The following is a 15526-nucleotide window of genomic DNA, read 5'->3' as shown; positions in this document are numbered from 1 at the left end:
CTGACCATGAACATTGTTGGTGTCTTTTGGTAGGACCGCTCCCTTCCACCTACGACTAATTTACTCCAGTCACTTCACCCCTTGTAGACCCTCCATTTGCCTCACTGATCTAGCCATAGGTCGCTCAGACAGTTCAGGTATGTGCTTGTGTACACCAATGACTCAGGTCGTCCAGTGGGTCCTTACAGTCCTGAGTCATCTCTTGAAGGCGCGCCTACCCATGGGTACTGGCACTGGCATGGACGTAGAACAATGGGGCTTGACATTGTGGAGCATTGTTTTACTTGTCGGTGCTGATGATAATTGTGGATGAAATAACATCATCAACATGGCAGCTCCAATAGTTATTTGGATCCGTATGATGTTTTCTGTACAATTCTTTCCACTATGGTGTTGTAAAAAGATACATCATCTTCATGGTAGAACGGTACGGCGTGGAGCAGCAACATGTCATGCGACATAGCTTTAAGCACAATCTAGTGCGAAGATAGCTTTGCAACAATTTTTAGCACTGTGATGCAGTATAGTGTGAGGATAAGTATAAGAGAAGCGAGATATGCCAGCCCAAAGCAAGCGGCGTTGACAAAGGGCGAGACAGCTAGAGCAGGGATGCAGCATCCCCAAAAAGGGGATGGTGAACTACGGTGGTTTTCGGAAGGCACGATTGATGAGATGGCCGTCAAGTTCTTGACGGTGCAAAACAAAGCCATGTGTAAATGAATGAACCGATCAATCGGGGATCACGTCAGGCCCCTGGCGCCGCAAGACGCGAAGACGGAAACGTACCCATGGGGCGTAGGATTCAGAGTGGTGCGCACAATCGAAGCCACAACAGGTTGCGCTGTAGGAGCAGAAATGCCCAAGGCCGACATGCACTTCAATAAGTCCCGATCAGTATTACCAACGACCCCAGGGGTGGCAGTATGATACTGTACCACCCAGCCTAAATCACGCAGTGTGAGGATATCTAATTGACATAGCTTTAGACTTAACTATGTTCCCAAGTAGTGCTTGGAGTTGCCAGTTTCCATGTGGATGCGGTGATGTTGTAAAGATACATGTTTTTAGATTGATACTTCAGGGTTGCTGTTGCATCCGTAGCTTGCACCCTACTGCACGACCACAGCGTTGATGGACTGAACTGTCGTGCGAGGACTGCATGTGCTGGTGCGAGGCGCAAGTGAGCGCCTCTACGAGGTGGTAGAGATGGCATGCCACATCGACTCATCCACGGCCTCTGCCACCCTGGTGCAAGTCGTGCCGCTGCTACAGGACACGATCCGCAGCACAACGCGGCTGGACGTGTTGGATCGGGCGATCCGGAACGCGATTTGGAGCGCTCTCGAGGCCCCAATCAAAGCAGAGTCCCAGCATCCGCAGCCTCTGCAGCGGGCGTTTGCCTTGTACGCGCACGGCTTCGTGCGCGTGAATAAGGGCGACTACCTGGCGGCCGAGAAAGGATTGCGGCAAGCACTGGCCGATATGGAGGCTGCGGAGGTCAACTTCCAAGACGCGAGTGCGGTTGCTGCGGACGCGCAACTGGCGTCTGGAATGTCGCTCATGCGCTCGTCGATCGCGGCGCAGGGCGTGTTGTTGCCGCCCCCGGTGGAGGATGACTACTCGTCGGCGGTGGCAGGTTGGACGCCCTCGGAGCGCATGCCCAGTCATGCGCTGAGTCAGACCGGTGCACTGAGTCTGAGCCCAGCGCTGCTGGATTGCTTCGACTGCTATTTCAACACGCCCTGGCAGTCGCGTAAAGCATTCAAGTGCTGCGTGCTCTTTGCTCTGGCGCTCGCGCTGTTCCAGCTGAGCGAGGGGATCACAGTCACGGCCCAGCGCACCGACCTGTGCATCGAGAACTGCTTTCGTCGGACAACGACGAAAGCGGACCTGCGCATGTACATCGACCCGGCCGTGGAGGGCCTGGGGTGGCAGGCACGCGATCGTGTCGCACAAGATCGGCAAGAGCAGCACTGCACCTGCTCACGCGGTGTCTGGAGTTGACCATGGAGCTGCATGGGGAAGAGAGCGGCCACGCCGCAACCGTGCTCGAGGCCATGGGGCAATGCTACCGTTGCACTTTGAGAACGCTGCGGTGCTTCAGGAGGGAGTGCTTGGCATGCGCTGTGCTGTTGCAAACAGAGACAGCGACCTTGCTGTGGGCCACTCCCACTTCAACCTGGCTCGCGTCTTTGACGACTTGGGGGTGCGAAACCATGCCGCAACCGTGGTAACCAAAATTGACGATAGGGCTTGCCGATGCATCTGGATTGCGTTATGGGTGGTCCTGATGTTGGAGTCTGGCTGACAGCCGCTGATGAACAGCTCCTGGCTCCCGAGTCCAGCTTTGACATTGTCTCTGCTGGATGGCAGCACGCATGGACTGGAGAGAATTCTCTCGACTGTGGAGTGTAATGGTGCACATGAATTGCATCTGTGCGAACACGACCGTTCAAAGCTAAGAATGTTGTGAATTAAATGGCGATGATGAATTTTGTTGCAACACTACCGCATCCACATGGTCATTGGCAACTCCAATTACTGCTGGGAATCACTCGCCCGCCATAAGCGTTGTGGTGCACGGGAAGGAGTCTGTTGCATAGAATCCATGCGCCAGGAGCACATTAACCCAGTACACAAAGCACTCTAGCAAAAGCTGACTGCCTTACTTTGCGAGCATGCTGCAGGAGCCTCAGCGAGCCGCCGAGCACGGGCGTCAGGCGCTTGCCATTTACAGGCGCCTGCTTGGGCGCGAGCACGGCCTCGTCGCGCAGGCCCATCTGTACTACGGCAGGAGCTTACGCACCGCCGGAGACCTTGATGGGGCCCTCACCGAGTTCGACGCTGTCACTGGCATCCTCGAATGGGTGCACGGCGTCGACTCGTTGGCTCTCGCGACCGTCAGCGAGGACATCGCGCTCTGCACGACGAGCCACCCAGAAGTCGCACTGCGCTTCCTCCAGCGATGCTTGCAGCTCCGTGCGGCCGGAATGCATCGCTTCCACCCTCTGGTGCTGGCGGCGCTCGAGAGCGTGGTGAGATGCCTGCGAAGGCTTGCCCGGAACGACGAGGCCAATGCATTGCAGCGGCATTGGGGGGGGAAGTGAGCGCGAAACCGCCCAGGCATTCGGAGGCGTACCAGGGATGCGGCCTTTGACGATGCCTCTTCCTCGTTGCTGCTGACAACGACGCTGTCCCGTCAGCATGGAAGTCGTGTCCAAGGATCATAAACGTTGAGGCGTCGCAAGTTCGGAGACCTAACAAGGGGCCTACGAGTATCAGCGGCGATTAGCTTTATACAAACCTCACGCAGCGCATGTGGGGCCTGGATTCATATGCAGCCACCAACTTGTCCACTGAAGAGCGTCGGATGCAAGCCGTGTGGCTTAGCGACTATGCTATGGGGGAGCCGCTGGTCACAAAACGGCTGCTGTTTTGTGACTGGCGACCCCTCTTTAGCGTAGGCGTTGAGCCGCACAGCTTGCATCCCACGCCAATCAGGACAAGTCAAGCTACAGGTGGTGCGTATGCCATTGACTGAAGTGACCTAACCTTGCCGCAGCATGTGCCGTGCTGTCCATGAATAGCCACTGAAAGACCGTGGTGCTTTTTGATGTAGCATGCTGGCACAGATAGGTGAATCCAGCGTTAGTCGCGTTTTTGCCTAGTAGCGGTTGCAAAGATGGATGGTTTCTGTCATCAGCAATATAGAGATGCTCATTGTGTATCTACAACGACTATGCAGTCGCACGTTCCGTAGCAAACCCACATTCCCTAGCTTAGAGTTAGAATTGATTCCCAAGTAGTTCTTGGAATTGCCAATGAGCATGTGGATGTGGTAGTGTAAAATATACATCATCACCATCAGAATGCTGTCAGTTGACACCCAGCTGCTGGTGAATGATTGGCATGATCGACTCCCAGGGTGATTGTTGCATCGACAGGTGTTTGATACCCATCTGAAGCCCATTCACCCATGAATGGGTGCATATAGATTCGCTATCATAGATTAAAGTAGTTTTACCAAACATTGTGATCTGGCAACGTATCACTTCAGCCTTCGAGCCCTTTTGCTTTGTACAGGTGAACGTGATTGTATGCGAAGCAGCGGTAGGCAGACCATGAGGCCATTTGTAGCAAATTGCGCAAGGGCATCCTGACGGTCAGAGGCTTTATCGTAAGTGCAAGTCCTACAACGCTAGATGACTTGGTCTATCGTAACCTTGGAGGATGACTACTTATTGCTATGTGATTTGACAAAAACACACTGCTACTCCGGGTTTGCATGGAGTGCATGTAGAGCAGGAAAAGTTTATGGGTAGTACATACCGACGACCATCAGTTAGCTTTTGGTTACATACCAAACACTCTATCAGATCGACAACAATCAATCAATTGTGGACCTACACAGGAGGCAAGCCCGTGTGGGCGCCATTCTCACTTTTCTAGTTTTTTTTATTACATCGTGTGATCAGCTGAAGTATGGTTTGCGACGCACATGCCATGGATAAACTCTGGTCATTTTCTTTGAAATGCATGATATCTCACCCATGGTAAACCTGCCCAATATGCTGGGTACCTTTTAGACACGTTGCTGTCAGCTCCGCCAGCGTCGGAGACCCCTGCTCGCGCCTCCCCGACTCAATGTCCCAATGTGCCCTCGGCCGAGGTATCGTCCGTGATTCCTCCGCAGGATGGGGTCTTGCCCCCCTCACCGCCGCACGTCACCCCCGCGTGCGCCTCTCCAACACAAAGCTCGCAAACGCCTCGGGCCGCGCAGCCGCTGCGAGAGGCGCTGCTTCCGCCGCCACCCCATCCGCGGCCAACAGACATTGCGCTTGCCCGCAAACATGGGCCACAAGGTCCGCCCAGCAACCCTTTGCCGGCATGCAAACGGGTTTGTCTGGCAGATGTTTACGCCACACGCAGCCTGGCACGCAATGTCGCTGCTTTATTACCGCAAGAAAGCCAGCGCTGCGAGGCACTTGTCACCGCCGCTCGAGCGCTGTCGCGCGCCTGCGCTCCAGCAATAACTGTTGTCGCGCGCGGTGAAGGCGCGTCTATCTCATGGTGGCACGAGCAGCCTGCACAGTTGCCTGGTAGCCCAGGGACGAGACATAGTCCCCCTGCTTGCCGAGCGACGATTTGTCAGCGTGGCCGACATGCCAAGCAGCGTCTACACCGCATGCGACGATGCTTTGTTGGCTCGATCGCAGCAGCAAGCTTGCGATGCGGCTCCCACCCGTGTCGAGCCGCCAGTGCTGCCGCGGGGCCCCCACCTGCGCCCTCGTGCACTGCCGCATCGATAAGGTGTTGGTAACGATGTTCCACGCCGCTCTCCGCCGCTGCTTGAGCCCACTCCGCTGCCGCCGACTGCGCCCGTCCCCCATGTCAGCGGTGAGCCCCGAAGCGCCCTGCCGATGCCACTGCAGCGCCGCGCCCAGGTCCCCTCAGCCCCTTCGGCACCGAGCACCGCTCGCTCCGCATTCAATGCGCATCCAGCTGCCGCCGTCATGCCTTCGCAACTCCCGACTGTGCCAGCCCCGGCTCAAATGCCGCGGGCCGCCCCCCCGCCGCCGCCCACGCCGACGCCAATCAATGCGCTGCCCACGCCAATTGCTGCCGGCCCCAGTGCTGGAACGTCCGTCAGGCAGCAACAGCGCCGCGCGTCACCAGCGCCATTGACGCGCGGACGTGGCCGACCGCCGAGCACACCGGCCGCACGCTCACGCACAGGCGCCTTGCGCGCCGTCAACCACCAAACGCCAGCCCGCCGCCCTACCGCGCGTATCATAATTCCGCAAACAGTGCCGACGGCCGTCCGCACGCAATGGAGCCGCACCTTTGCGTGCGCAGTCAGGAACGTCAACGACAATGTCGAGCGCGCTGACGACTCCCGCTCGTCCGTGGAGGTCTGCGCTGCTTTGGATGTCCTCGCGGACCTTACGCGACGTGCGCTGGCGGACAGCCGCGGGTCACACGGGCGCAATCTGGCCCGCATGGCACGCATACAGGCGGGCGAAGCCCTTGAGGACGAGGACGATGACGAGGTCACGAATGAGCGAGAGGTGGCTATCCCGCGTGTTCGGCGCCGCAAGCTGTCAGCCGAACAATTCATGGCGTTGCGTATGGAACGCATGCTCGCACTCGGCAGTGTGACACGCGCCGCACGCATGCTGGCGTCAGCGCCCTTGGCTGATACCCGTCTGCCTGAGATCATCACGGCCCTGCGCGAGAAACATCCATTCGCTGAGCCCCCGGCCCCGCTGGAGGACAACACTCCGCCGCTTCGCGTTGACGAGGACACTTTCAAGCGCGCTCTAGAGCGACTCGAGGCCAAACGCGGCTCGGCAGGTGGGCCCACCGGCATGACGTACGAGCACGTGCTAGCTGCGGTGAAAGGCTCATCCGAGGCCTTCAATGCCACCCTAAAATCATCAACCACATGCTTGCGGGCAAACTCCCGCGCCATCCGTTGCTGCTAGACTCGTCCCTCGTGGGCTTGCAAAAGCCCGACGGTGGGGCAAGGCCCATTGCGATAGGGGAGGTGCTATACCGCCTCGCAGGCTTATGCGCAATGACCGCGTGCGAGAAACTTGGTCGTTCACTTGCGCCTCTCCAGCTCGCGGTGGGCGTTTCTGGAGGAGTAGAGGCCCTTGCACACGCCGTCCGCTCAGCGCTAGCGTCCGACTCCGAGGCGGCATTACTGACCGTTGACATGGCAAACGCCTTCAATACAGTGGACCGGTCGGCGCTCTTCAAGGCGGTGCAGAAACACGTGCCCTCGTTGTTGGCGTACGTTCAGTGGTCGTACGGCGCCCCTACGAACCTGCATGTTGTTGGAGCGCAGGCGGGCACTCCTCCGATTCAGTCATGCATGGGGGTGCGCCAAGGCGACACATTGGCCATGCTGCTCTTTGCCCTCGTGTTGCAACAGATCCTGGAGCGCACCTCAGCAGCGGCGCCCACCGTCGCCACAATGGCGATCGCCGACGACATCAGCCTAGTTGGCAAAGTGGACGCTCTGCGTGCCGCGTTTCTCGCGCTCACAGGGGTGCAAGGGGTTGCGAGCGTTGGCTTGCGCGTGCAGCCGCTCAAGTGTGCACTCACCGCGGGCCCCTCGCCGGCAATTGCGGCGCTGGCGGCAGACCTGGGCATCATGCATTGCCCGGAGGGAATCACGGTATGCGGCACGCCGATCGGCACGGACAGGTACGAGGCAGCGACCCTGGACGCCCGCGCGGACTCCGTTATCGCACAGATTCACAAACTCAGGGCCTTGCCGGTCAGTCTTCAGGCACACTTTGCCTTGCTCCGATCCTCCCTGTCCCTTCGCATGGCGCACCTCATGCGCACTGTGCCGTGGGGCTCCCTGCAACACAGTGTTGCGCGAGTGGAGGAAGCCATTACAACGGCCGCTGTTGCGCTTTTTCAGGTGCCTGTAACTGGAGCGCGATCGGTGAGTGCGATTCAACAGCTCAAACTCCCCTTGCGGCACGGCGGATTTGGGCCGCGCGACGCAACGTCGCTTGTCGCAGACGCGGCGCTGGTGGCGGGGGCCTCCAAAGCGCAAGCGGTTATGAAGGAAGGCCCGGATGCATGCAAGCCTTTCTCGAGTGTGACAAGGCCGGGGTTGTTGACCGCTTGGCAACGTGTCTTTGATGATGCATCCGAGGCATGCAAATGGGACCAGAGCGCGCGTGACCTGCCAACCGAGTTTGTTGAAGCGGAGCTGCCCGGGGTTCAGAAGTCCGTGTCACGCCTCGTTGGCGATCGCTTGGGCGCGGCCTTCCTCGAAGCTTGCGACACTACCACCGCAGATGGTCGGCGCGCGGCGGCGCGTATCCGCAGTGCATCCTGTGCACCTGCATCTGCATGGCTAACTGCGCTGCCCACCGCGCCCACTTTGCGCCTTAGCAATGGAGAATTCTTTGCAGCGGGGCGTCACCTGCTCGGTCTAGGGGTGACAACGGCGGTGGATGTTCCGCCTTGCCACTGCACCGCCGGCGACTCCACGACGCCGGACCACGCTCTCTCGTGCAACCGCAATGCAGGTGAGGCATCGATGCGCCTTAACTACTGGGTTTCGGCCTGGCGCCATGCCATCCACCGTGCGGGCTGCGCGTCTGGCGTGGAACCGCAATACAGCAGCCTTGCAGCTGCGGGGGCGCAAGGGGCTGCTGGTCTTCGTCGCGGGGATATCTTGACTGTCTGGCCTGACGGCCGCGTCAGCGTCATGGACTGCGTTGTTACGCACCCGGTGGCCGCGTCGTTTGTTCGCGATGCCGCAGAGGTTGCCGGATCCGCGGCAGCGAAGGCGGAGCTGCGGAAGCAACGAGCCTTCGAGGAGTTCGGGGAGGGCTCCGCTTACGACTTCATCCCACTCGCCGTGGAGTCGTTTGGCCGCATGGGCTCCGCCGCCTCGCGTTTCCTTTCGGAGCTTGGCGACTTGGCGGCAGGGGGGGGGAACCGGGTGTCCAAGGCTGCCTTCGTACGTGGCGTCCGTCGGGAGCTCAGCTGTGCTTTGTGCAAGGGCAACGCGCGCATGTACTACAAGTCCCTCTCTCGTATCGCAGTGAACGTCGGCTCGGACTTCCATGCAGGGTGTGATGCACCGCAGGAAGATCCCGGCGTGGCTTAGGTTGCTGGTTTTCTTGTGTGTTTTGTCTTAGTTTGTGACTTTGTTTTCAGTGTTAGTTTCTGTGTTTTTCCTGTTTTGCCAGCCCTGTCGCTTGTAACACGCTGGGTACCTTTTGATTCTTTGCTGGTTAGAGAAGTTGTTCTTGAAGCAAATTCCGCCGTAGATTACGCCTGCCAACATTTGGTGGTGTCCAAATTTTCATTTTCATTTTGATTCTTTGCTTGTCTGTTCCATGGCTCTCAGGCAATGGGTGAGACCTTCTCTATTTGCATCTTCTGACAATATTCTGCTGCGACAACCCTGCCCTTTTTGTGTGGGTGGCAAGTTCGAGACAAGTTTGCAACTTGTGCTCCAGCAACAGAACTGTCAGCCACAGGTCCCTAGGGACTGCAAGGTGCAATATCCCAGGGACATCATCCTCTTGCTTGAGTTCTCTTGGGTGGCGCATGTGGGTGATTTGCTGTCTTAATGAAATGTTTGCAGACCCCATAATTCCCAAGTAGTTTTTCGAGTTGCCAATTTCCAAATGGATACGACAGTATTATTGGTCTGGCGTATACATTTCACACACCCAAGCTGAATACTCTGTGGTGAATGGTTGTCTTCACCCAATTGTCCATTGTCATTTGGGCTGATGTGCTCACTTCACTTCTGGCTGGGTGCAACTCCGAGCGCAGCAATGACCAAACTCTGTGATGAACCATGTACCTCCAAAAACGGACAAGTCATCTATCGAGCTAGCAACAAGTTAGCTATCTGAGCTCGAAGGACCGCCCGTTCAATCCCTGAAGAGCCCTCAGCTTGGGCTGGACACTAATGGTCGTTTTGCCTTCTTCATTTCGATTAAAGCCACTCCTCACCAACACAGCAGCCTAAGCGCACCAGTGCCCAGCTCGTAGCAATGCTATTCATCAAATTCACTCTGAGCCGAACGCTCATTTCGCTGCCAAATGTTCAGAATTGTTCGATATGCGTGTTAAAATGCAGGGGTGTCCAAAACGGGACTCGATTTCGGAGCTTAGCAAAGCAGCTATGCGATGATTCCAGCCATTGATGCATCGAGAATCCAGGTGAAGCTGGAAGATAAACAAATTTGACACATCTGCAGGGGAATGAGCAGAACCAAGTTCCAAGTGTATGGATGGTTTGCGAGCTCCTGATGCAGCTTCTGCAACATTACAGCATTACAATTCGGTGCATTTCTTCAGCACCTTGCAACTTATTTAATTATTTCAAGCTGGCACACATTCAAGGGTCTCAGTTCTGCTATGATGATGCTTTGTTTCCTTGGCGAGAAACAGAAGAATGGCACAAGTAGCTCTACCCAAGCACCTTGGAGAAGAACAGATACAGCACAACGATCAGCATTCCTACGATTACTGTGTACATGATGATCTTGTTAGCTTGTAATCGCCTGCCCATTTGTGTCAAATGCTTGCGAGCCAGGGTCAGCTTGTCGTCAGACCCATGCAGGGTATCGCGAGCACGTTCCAAAGTCTCCCTCTGGCCACCTAGGGTTTGTAGTATAGATGCACCGATTTCCTCTGCCTCATGAATGGCTGCGCGACCCTCCTCCAAACGGGCTGTCGACCGAGTAAGCATGGCATCGTTTTGCAGCATCTGCCCACGCACCTGGGCAGTTGCTGACCGACCTTGTGCACCATTCATCAATTGTGAGCGTGTCGACGCCTGTAAAGTCCGTTTGCTCGTCTCAAACCTGGACTTGAGAGCTCGGACGTCCGTCTCGTATTCCTTCAACCTCATGTCACACCGCTTGCACTTTGCTGCATCAGACAACCCATTCTTCTCCATCTTCATCTTCTTGAGGCAGGCATCAATCTCGGCAAGCTTTGCCTGGGCTTGGTTGGTGATGTTGCGCTGCTCAGTTGGGTCGGTGGTTGTCTGCAAGGAATCGATGAAACGAGCAACCGATGTCGCCAGTGCGCAATACTCCCGATCATATTGGTCGAACAAAAGTAATTCCGGGTCATCTGACATGGTGAGTACTTGACCAGACCAAGTGACCTTGCAACAACCGACCTTTGGATGGAGTGGTGTACTCTTGCGTTCAAGTGTACGTCATACTGGCAAGCATGATAATACAGCCGACTTTCGATGCAACGTCTATTTTTTTTCGGTTGACGTTGCAGCCAGTTTGTTTGAAGCAGAAATTGCTCTTTGCGTGCTGAACGCCAGTCTGTGTAAAGCTCGCAGGAAACTATGCTTGGTGAGTCAGACAACGATAAGCACAGAATGTCCTTGGCAATTGCACAGATACTCGCACGTGCACGACAAGACCATATGCAAATCCGCACAGCACCACGCTTTACGGAATGCTCTAATCTACCTCGCAGCGACAGCGTGTCCCCGGTCGATATTCCCATTCCCCTTCGTAGCCGACGAACTTGCGGGCTCCCTCTATCTGTACGAAAAGGAATGCAAATTTTTTTTTTGAACATCGTGTTACGTGCACATAAATTTAGTCGTTTCGCAGCAACCTCACAGAAACGTCGAGGTTGCAGTGAGAAGCCATGTCAGTGTTAAGGTTTGCGATCATTACTCGAAACGATTGTCCGGTTTATGAGCTGGACTTGAGTAATTCAAGCTCGCTTCCCAACATGGTATGTCCTAGCAGGCACAGTCGTGTTATCTGGGACGCCTGCGTGAACGAGTGAACCCTGAACTGGAGCTGTGCCGTAGCTAAAGCCGCAATCACTTCAGCAATTCGTACTTCATGCCTCATTGGATAACATAGAAGACGAACAATGGCGCAGCACGAATGGGTACTTGAAGGTGCGTGCATTGACTCCCCTTGTCAAGCAAAACCCTGGTAGGCACCATTGTTGTCGCTCCCACCTACAAATACGCTTTACCCTACAATGCTGCTATGATATTGGGCTATGTGGTGGCGTATGCGAACTTGCATGTGGCCCGCTTTGTTGGCAACCAATTGCCGACGAATTCATGTAAAGGTGAATGTAGAAGCACTGCTCTAGTTGGCTTGCCGACGAGCCAGATATCAGGAGGGAAATGATGCTGAGCATGGTTTAACTCGGGAAAGAAGCACGCCATAGTGATGCAGGTGTTCTAATTCTGAAGTTTGTTACAAAACTGATGCTTGTGTGGGGGGTTGACGCAGTGTGTGGAGAAATGGAATACCCTAAGGGTAAATGCGTTGGTAAGTCCAGGGAACAGCAAGCTTCTGTTACTGCATGATGGTCGTCACGCTGATGAGAACATCAAAACATTTTTGGTGGAGGCCAGTGATCTCTTCCTCAAGGCGCGTCACGTTTCCTTGCATCATTTGGTTTCGTCGATCATCAGCCGTGTTGGATGGAGATAGTTGAACAGGGCAGTGACTCGGTGAGCTTGAACAGGCGTTGCTACACAAGGCTTATTAAATTCAGCGATGCAGCAATCAGCAATCCTGTGCAACGCTCCAAGCTGATAGTTGCAACAGTGCAACTTCACCAGATCGGGTTCAGACCCTCTTACCTGCCCCAGATAATCATGCGTTTTCAGGGATATAGACCCACAAATCCCAACTGCCTGGCGAAGCGTTGAGTGGCAAGGTGATGCCGCTTCGATGTGTCGATCGTCCTTTGCAACAGTTTGTGTGCTTGTAAAACAAGCTAAGTAACATGTGGATGGATGTACATGTCAGTGCCCTGACCGTTGCATCTGTTCACATCTAGCGGGTGGGCAAGGAGCTTTGTATGAAGTTCAACAAACCCAATCATGTCACAGGGTTGTGTGATGATGAAAGCGACGCATAAGCGTGTTGCGCCTACTGTGCACATCTGTCGATGTGCATGCATTTTTGTCATTGAATCTGTCAAGAACAGGTTTAGCATGTAGCCAACCAGGCAAGCAAGAGCCACAGTCGATGTCAGAGGAGGCACTTCCTTGCATAATCTAGCAAGTTCAGCATGTAACTAAAGGGGAGCGCAACATAAGAGCGACGCCGCTCACAGACAGCACGCATTCCAATTGCTGGAAACTGAACGTTTTATCCGTGGTAACATGCGTGATTACAGGCCTCAGCAAGATGCACCGAGAATAAGTGGCTCTGTGCCAGGGCGCCACACTCCTACCGTACGACCTGTATCTTTCCGCCGTCTCTAAATGCTTTGTTTTTTCTCTTTGGTGCCAGTTCTGTGAGACAAAGGAGCATGAGCGGCTGTGCCTGCTAGCTCTCGATGCTGGGCACCCCGTCGCACAATCCGCGCCGCATTCTGACGTCACATGAGCACTCACGAGGCCTTGAAAGACAGGGCTGTAGGCAAATCTTTAACGGTCGTAAAGTAATAACACGAGCAGTGTTTGCAACTTCTGAGGGTCGCAGTGCAATAAGGACTGTATTAACGAAAGGTATGTACAGGTCACTTTGAACCCGCTGCACGACCATGATGCGAAAGTGACAGGGAAGAAGTTCGGCGAGCACATGCAGAAGCTTGCCAAGAGGGTGTTTGGCTTGTAGTGCGGCTGGGAGCCTCGATGAGAGCTGTTGCACAGCGGTAAGCTTGTCCTCTGCATCAGCAGATCCAGAGCCCCCATTTAATTCATCCTATGCACGCCTGTCGGGCTCCTTGACAATGTATATGGATCATTGATGTGTCACAGTTCACGTCAGCATGTGGACTTCACAACTCCCTCATGAGATATGAGACCACCATGCTCCCATTCCCCAGGAGCATGGTGGTCTACATTGTCAATGAGCCCAGTAGCCGCATGGAGTTGGGGCACTCGTGATCTGCTTTTGCCAAGGAGGTGCTTAACGCTGTGCAGCGGCTCTTGATGTACAGTAAACGGTGTAAATTATTGGTTTGAACGTAGCATCTGGTGGCATGCTATGGTTTGGTTATTCAGGGCTCTCATGACTGAAGCTCAGTCATCCAAGCCAGTGCAAGGTCAGCGCTTTTATTGTCTTTGTGAGACAAAACCTGACTGAATTGATGACTGGTTGATGATGTCTCACTGCTGTATCTATCTGGATTGGTGCAGCCAGAAATTGCACAGTCTCTCTCTTGCGCAGTCAATCTTCTTTAAACCTTGAGGGTGCTGCAATGCACTGGGGTGCCTGCTTATCTTGTACAATGTAACATATCTTATGACAGCTCCTGTGACCATTGAAATGTGTGCTCAGTCATAGTTGCATGATTTGCGTTTGGATCGGTGAAAACCTGAGCCTGGGCGTCTGCAATTAATTCCTCCTTTGATTTGTTGAGGCAAATGTACTTGCTGATGTGTCAAAGTGTATTTCCGAGCTGTAAGGTTGTCAGATCTTGAAATCAGAGTTATGGCCTGAAGAATCATCCAGTTTTATTTTGGCATCAAACCCCTGACTGGCCGAGTGTGATTCAGCAACAGTCGATAGCGTCGTCCTGGCTACGACTTGGCTGCAAGCCAGGAAAGCAGAAGGGCCATCAACGCAGCAATCATATCATGATGGAATCGACTGACAACGTCTGTTATCGATGGCTGTTGGTCGGAATTCCGCCACTATTCTCTGTGCAAATGAACAAGAACGATGAGCTGAACGGTTGTATTATTTGATAAGAATGGCAGGAAATGAATTATTCGATCAGCATCATTGCCAGTGTTGCGAGCTCTTAAACGAAGTTGCGCGACTTCTCGAATCGTTCGAGTCTGTGACTGACATACAACTTGTCAGCAAGGCCCAGTCCAAGCTGGCAGAAGTGGACTCCTTGTTGAAGCGCATGAGACTAGAAAAACACGGTCTTTCCGATTCAGTCAGCATCGACAGCTGCAACACTCGCCTCAAAGTATGCGAGACCCGTCGAAACGAGATGGACCGGAAGTGCAAGGCATACTGCAAGCCCAGCGCTCCATCGAACGTGCGCCAGGAATTAATTCAAAATGATGCAAAGCTTGCCCGCTCGACAGCACAATTGGAACAGGGTCGTGCTGCCTTGGCGGAGACAGAACAAATCGGAGCACAAGTGCTGCAGAACTTGGCAGCCCAACGGGAGACCCTGGAGCGTTCTCGGGATACCATTCATACAGCTGACGACAACTTGACGAAGGCGAGGAAGACCTTGTCACAGATGAGCAAACGGTTATTTAGCTGGTAGAGCCATCGCTTTTAGTAACGGAACAACCAGCTATCTGTAGGGTGGCTAGGAATTGCTAGTACTGGCGGTGCGATCACCAATGTTGGAGCAGCGTCGCGCGTACCACACCTCAACAACCGTCTGTCTCCTAAGGCTTCGATGCAGTGCAGAGTTGTTTTACACCCTGGTTGGCTGTCTGGCGTTTTGGCACTTCAATGTGAATTTCATTTGAAGCCTGCAGACATTTTGTGCTTCCTTGTTATTGTGAATCTCTCCTTTGTAACTCTATGCAATATTCCTTTCCGTAGTGCCACCTGATCATCTTCTCGCATCCGTTTCGAAGTTGTTCCGTCAGGGTGGGTGTGCGATTCCGCAGGCTTCACGAAGCGATATCCATATTTCAAATAGGCGGTGTGCAAGTGTAAGAGACAAATACACTGGAAACTAAGCATATTGCGGCCATCGTATTGCAAGCTTGACGTTTAGGGGTGGGCCACGCTCTGAGGTACATAACAAGCATCCTCTTCATGCCATTCGGCCAGTTGGTCATTGGGCCGCCAGGAAGTGGTAAGACTACATTCTGCTTAGGCATTTCCGAGTTCTTGAAGGCCTCGGGCCGAGATGTAGCCATCATCAATCTGGATCCGGCAAACGACGCACTCCCATACCATTGTGATGTCAACATCAGCGACCTTGTGTGCTTGGAAGAAGTGCAACAGCAGATGGGTCTGGGACCGAACGGGGGCCTGATATACTGCATGGATTACCTTGCAAGCAACCTCGACTGGCTTGAAGTGCGTATTCCTCTCAT

The 15526-nt window shown here is 54.4% G+C and overlaps 2 protein-coding genes across 2 annotated transcripts; one reads left to right on the top strand and one right to left on the bottom strand.

Moving 5' to 3' along the window:
• Positions 1–9961: 9961 nt before the first annotated feature.
• Positions 9962–10639, bottom strand: LOC149809616 (vesicle transport v-SNARE 12-like). Its single transcript, XM_089994746.1, has one exon. The coding sequence runs from the start codon at positions 10637–10639 to the stop codon at positions 9962–9964; it is 678 nt and encodes a 225-aa protein (XP_089850872.1).
• Positions 10640–14202: 3563 nt separating this feature from the next.
• LOC149809615 (uncharacterized) lies at positions 14203–14736 on the top strand. The gene has a single exon (XM_089994745.1). The coding sequence runs from the start codon at positions 14203–14205 to the stop codon at positions 14734–14736; it is 534 nt and encodes a 177-aa protein (XP_089850871.1).
• Positions 14737–15526: the final 790 nt, after the last annotated feature.

Source organism: Nuphar pumila, unplaced genomic scaffold, assembly GCF_984573655.1.
Source record: "Nuphar pumila unplaced genomic scaffold, dmNupPumi1.hap1.1 HAP1_SCAFFOLD_978, whole genome shotgun sequence".
Taxonomy (NCBI): domain Eukaryota; kingdom Viridiplantae; phylum Streptophyta; class Magnoliopsida; order Nymphaeales; family Nymphaeaceae; genus Nuphar; species Nuphar pumila.
The sequence above is the reverse complement of the archived record's forward strand: the minus strand, read 5'-3'. Positions and strand labels throughout refer to the sequence as shown.

Coding starts and splice junctions, on each gene's coding strand:
- LOC149809616 (XM_089994746.1), bottom strand. CDS start 10,639: ATGTCAGATGACCCGGAATTACTTTTGTTCGACCAATATGATCGGGAG.
- LOC149809615 (XM_089994745.1), top strand. CDS start 14,203: ATGGCAGGAAATGAATTATTCGATCAGCATCATTGCCAGTGTTGCGAG.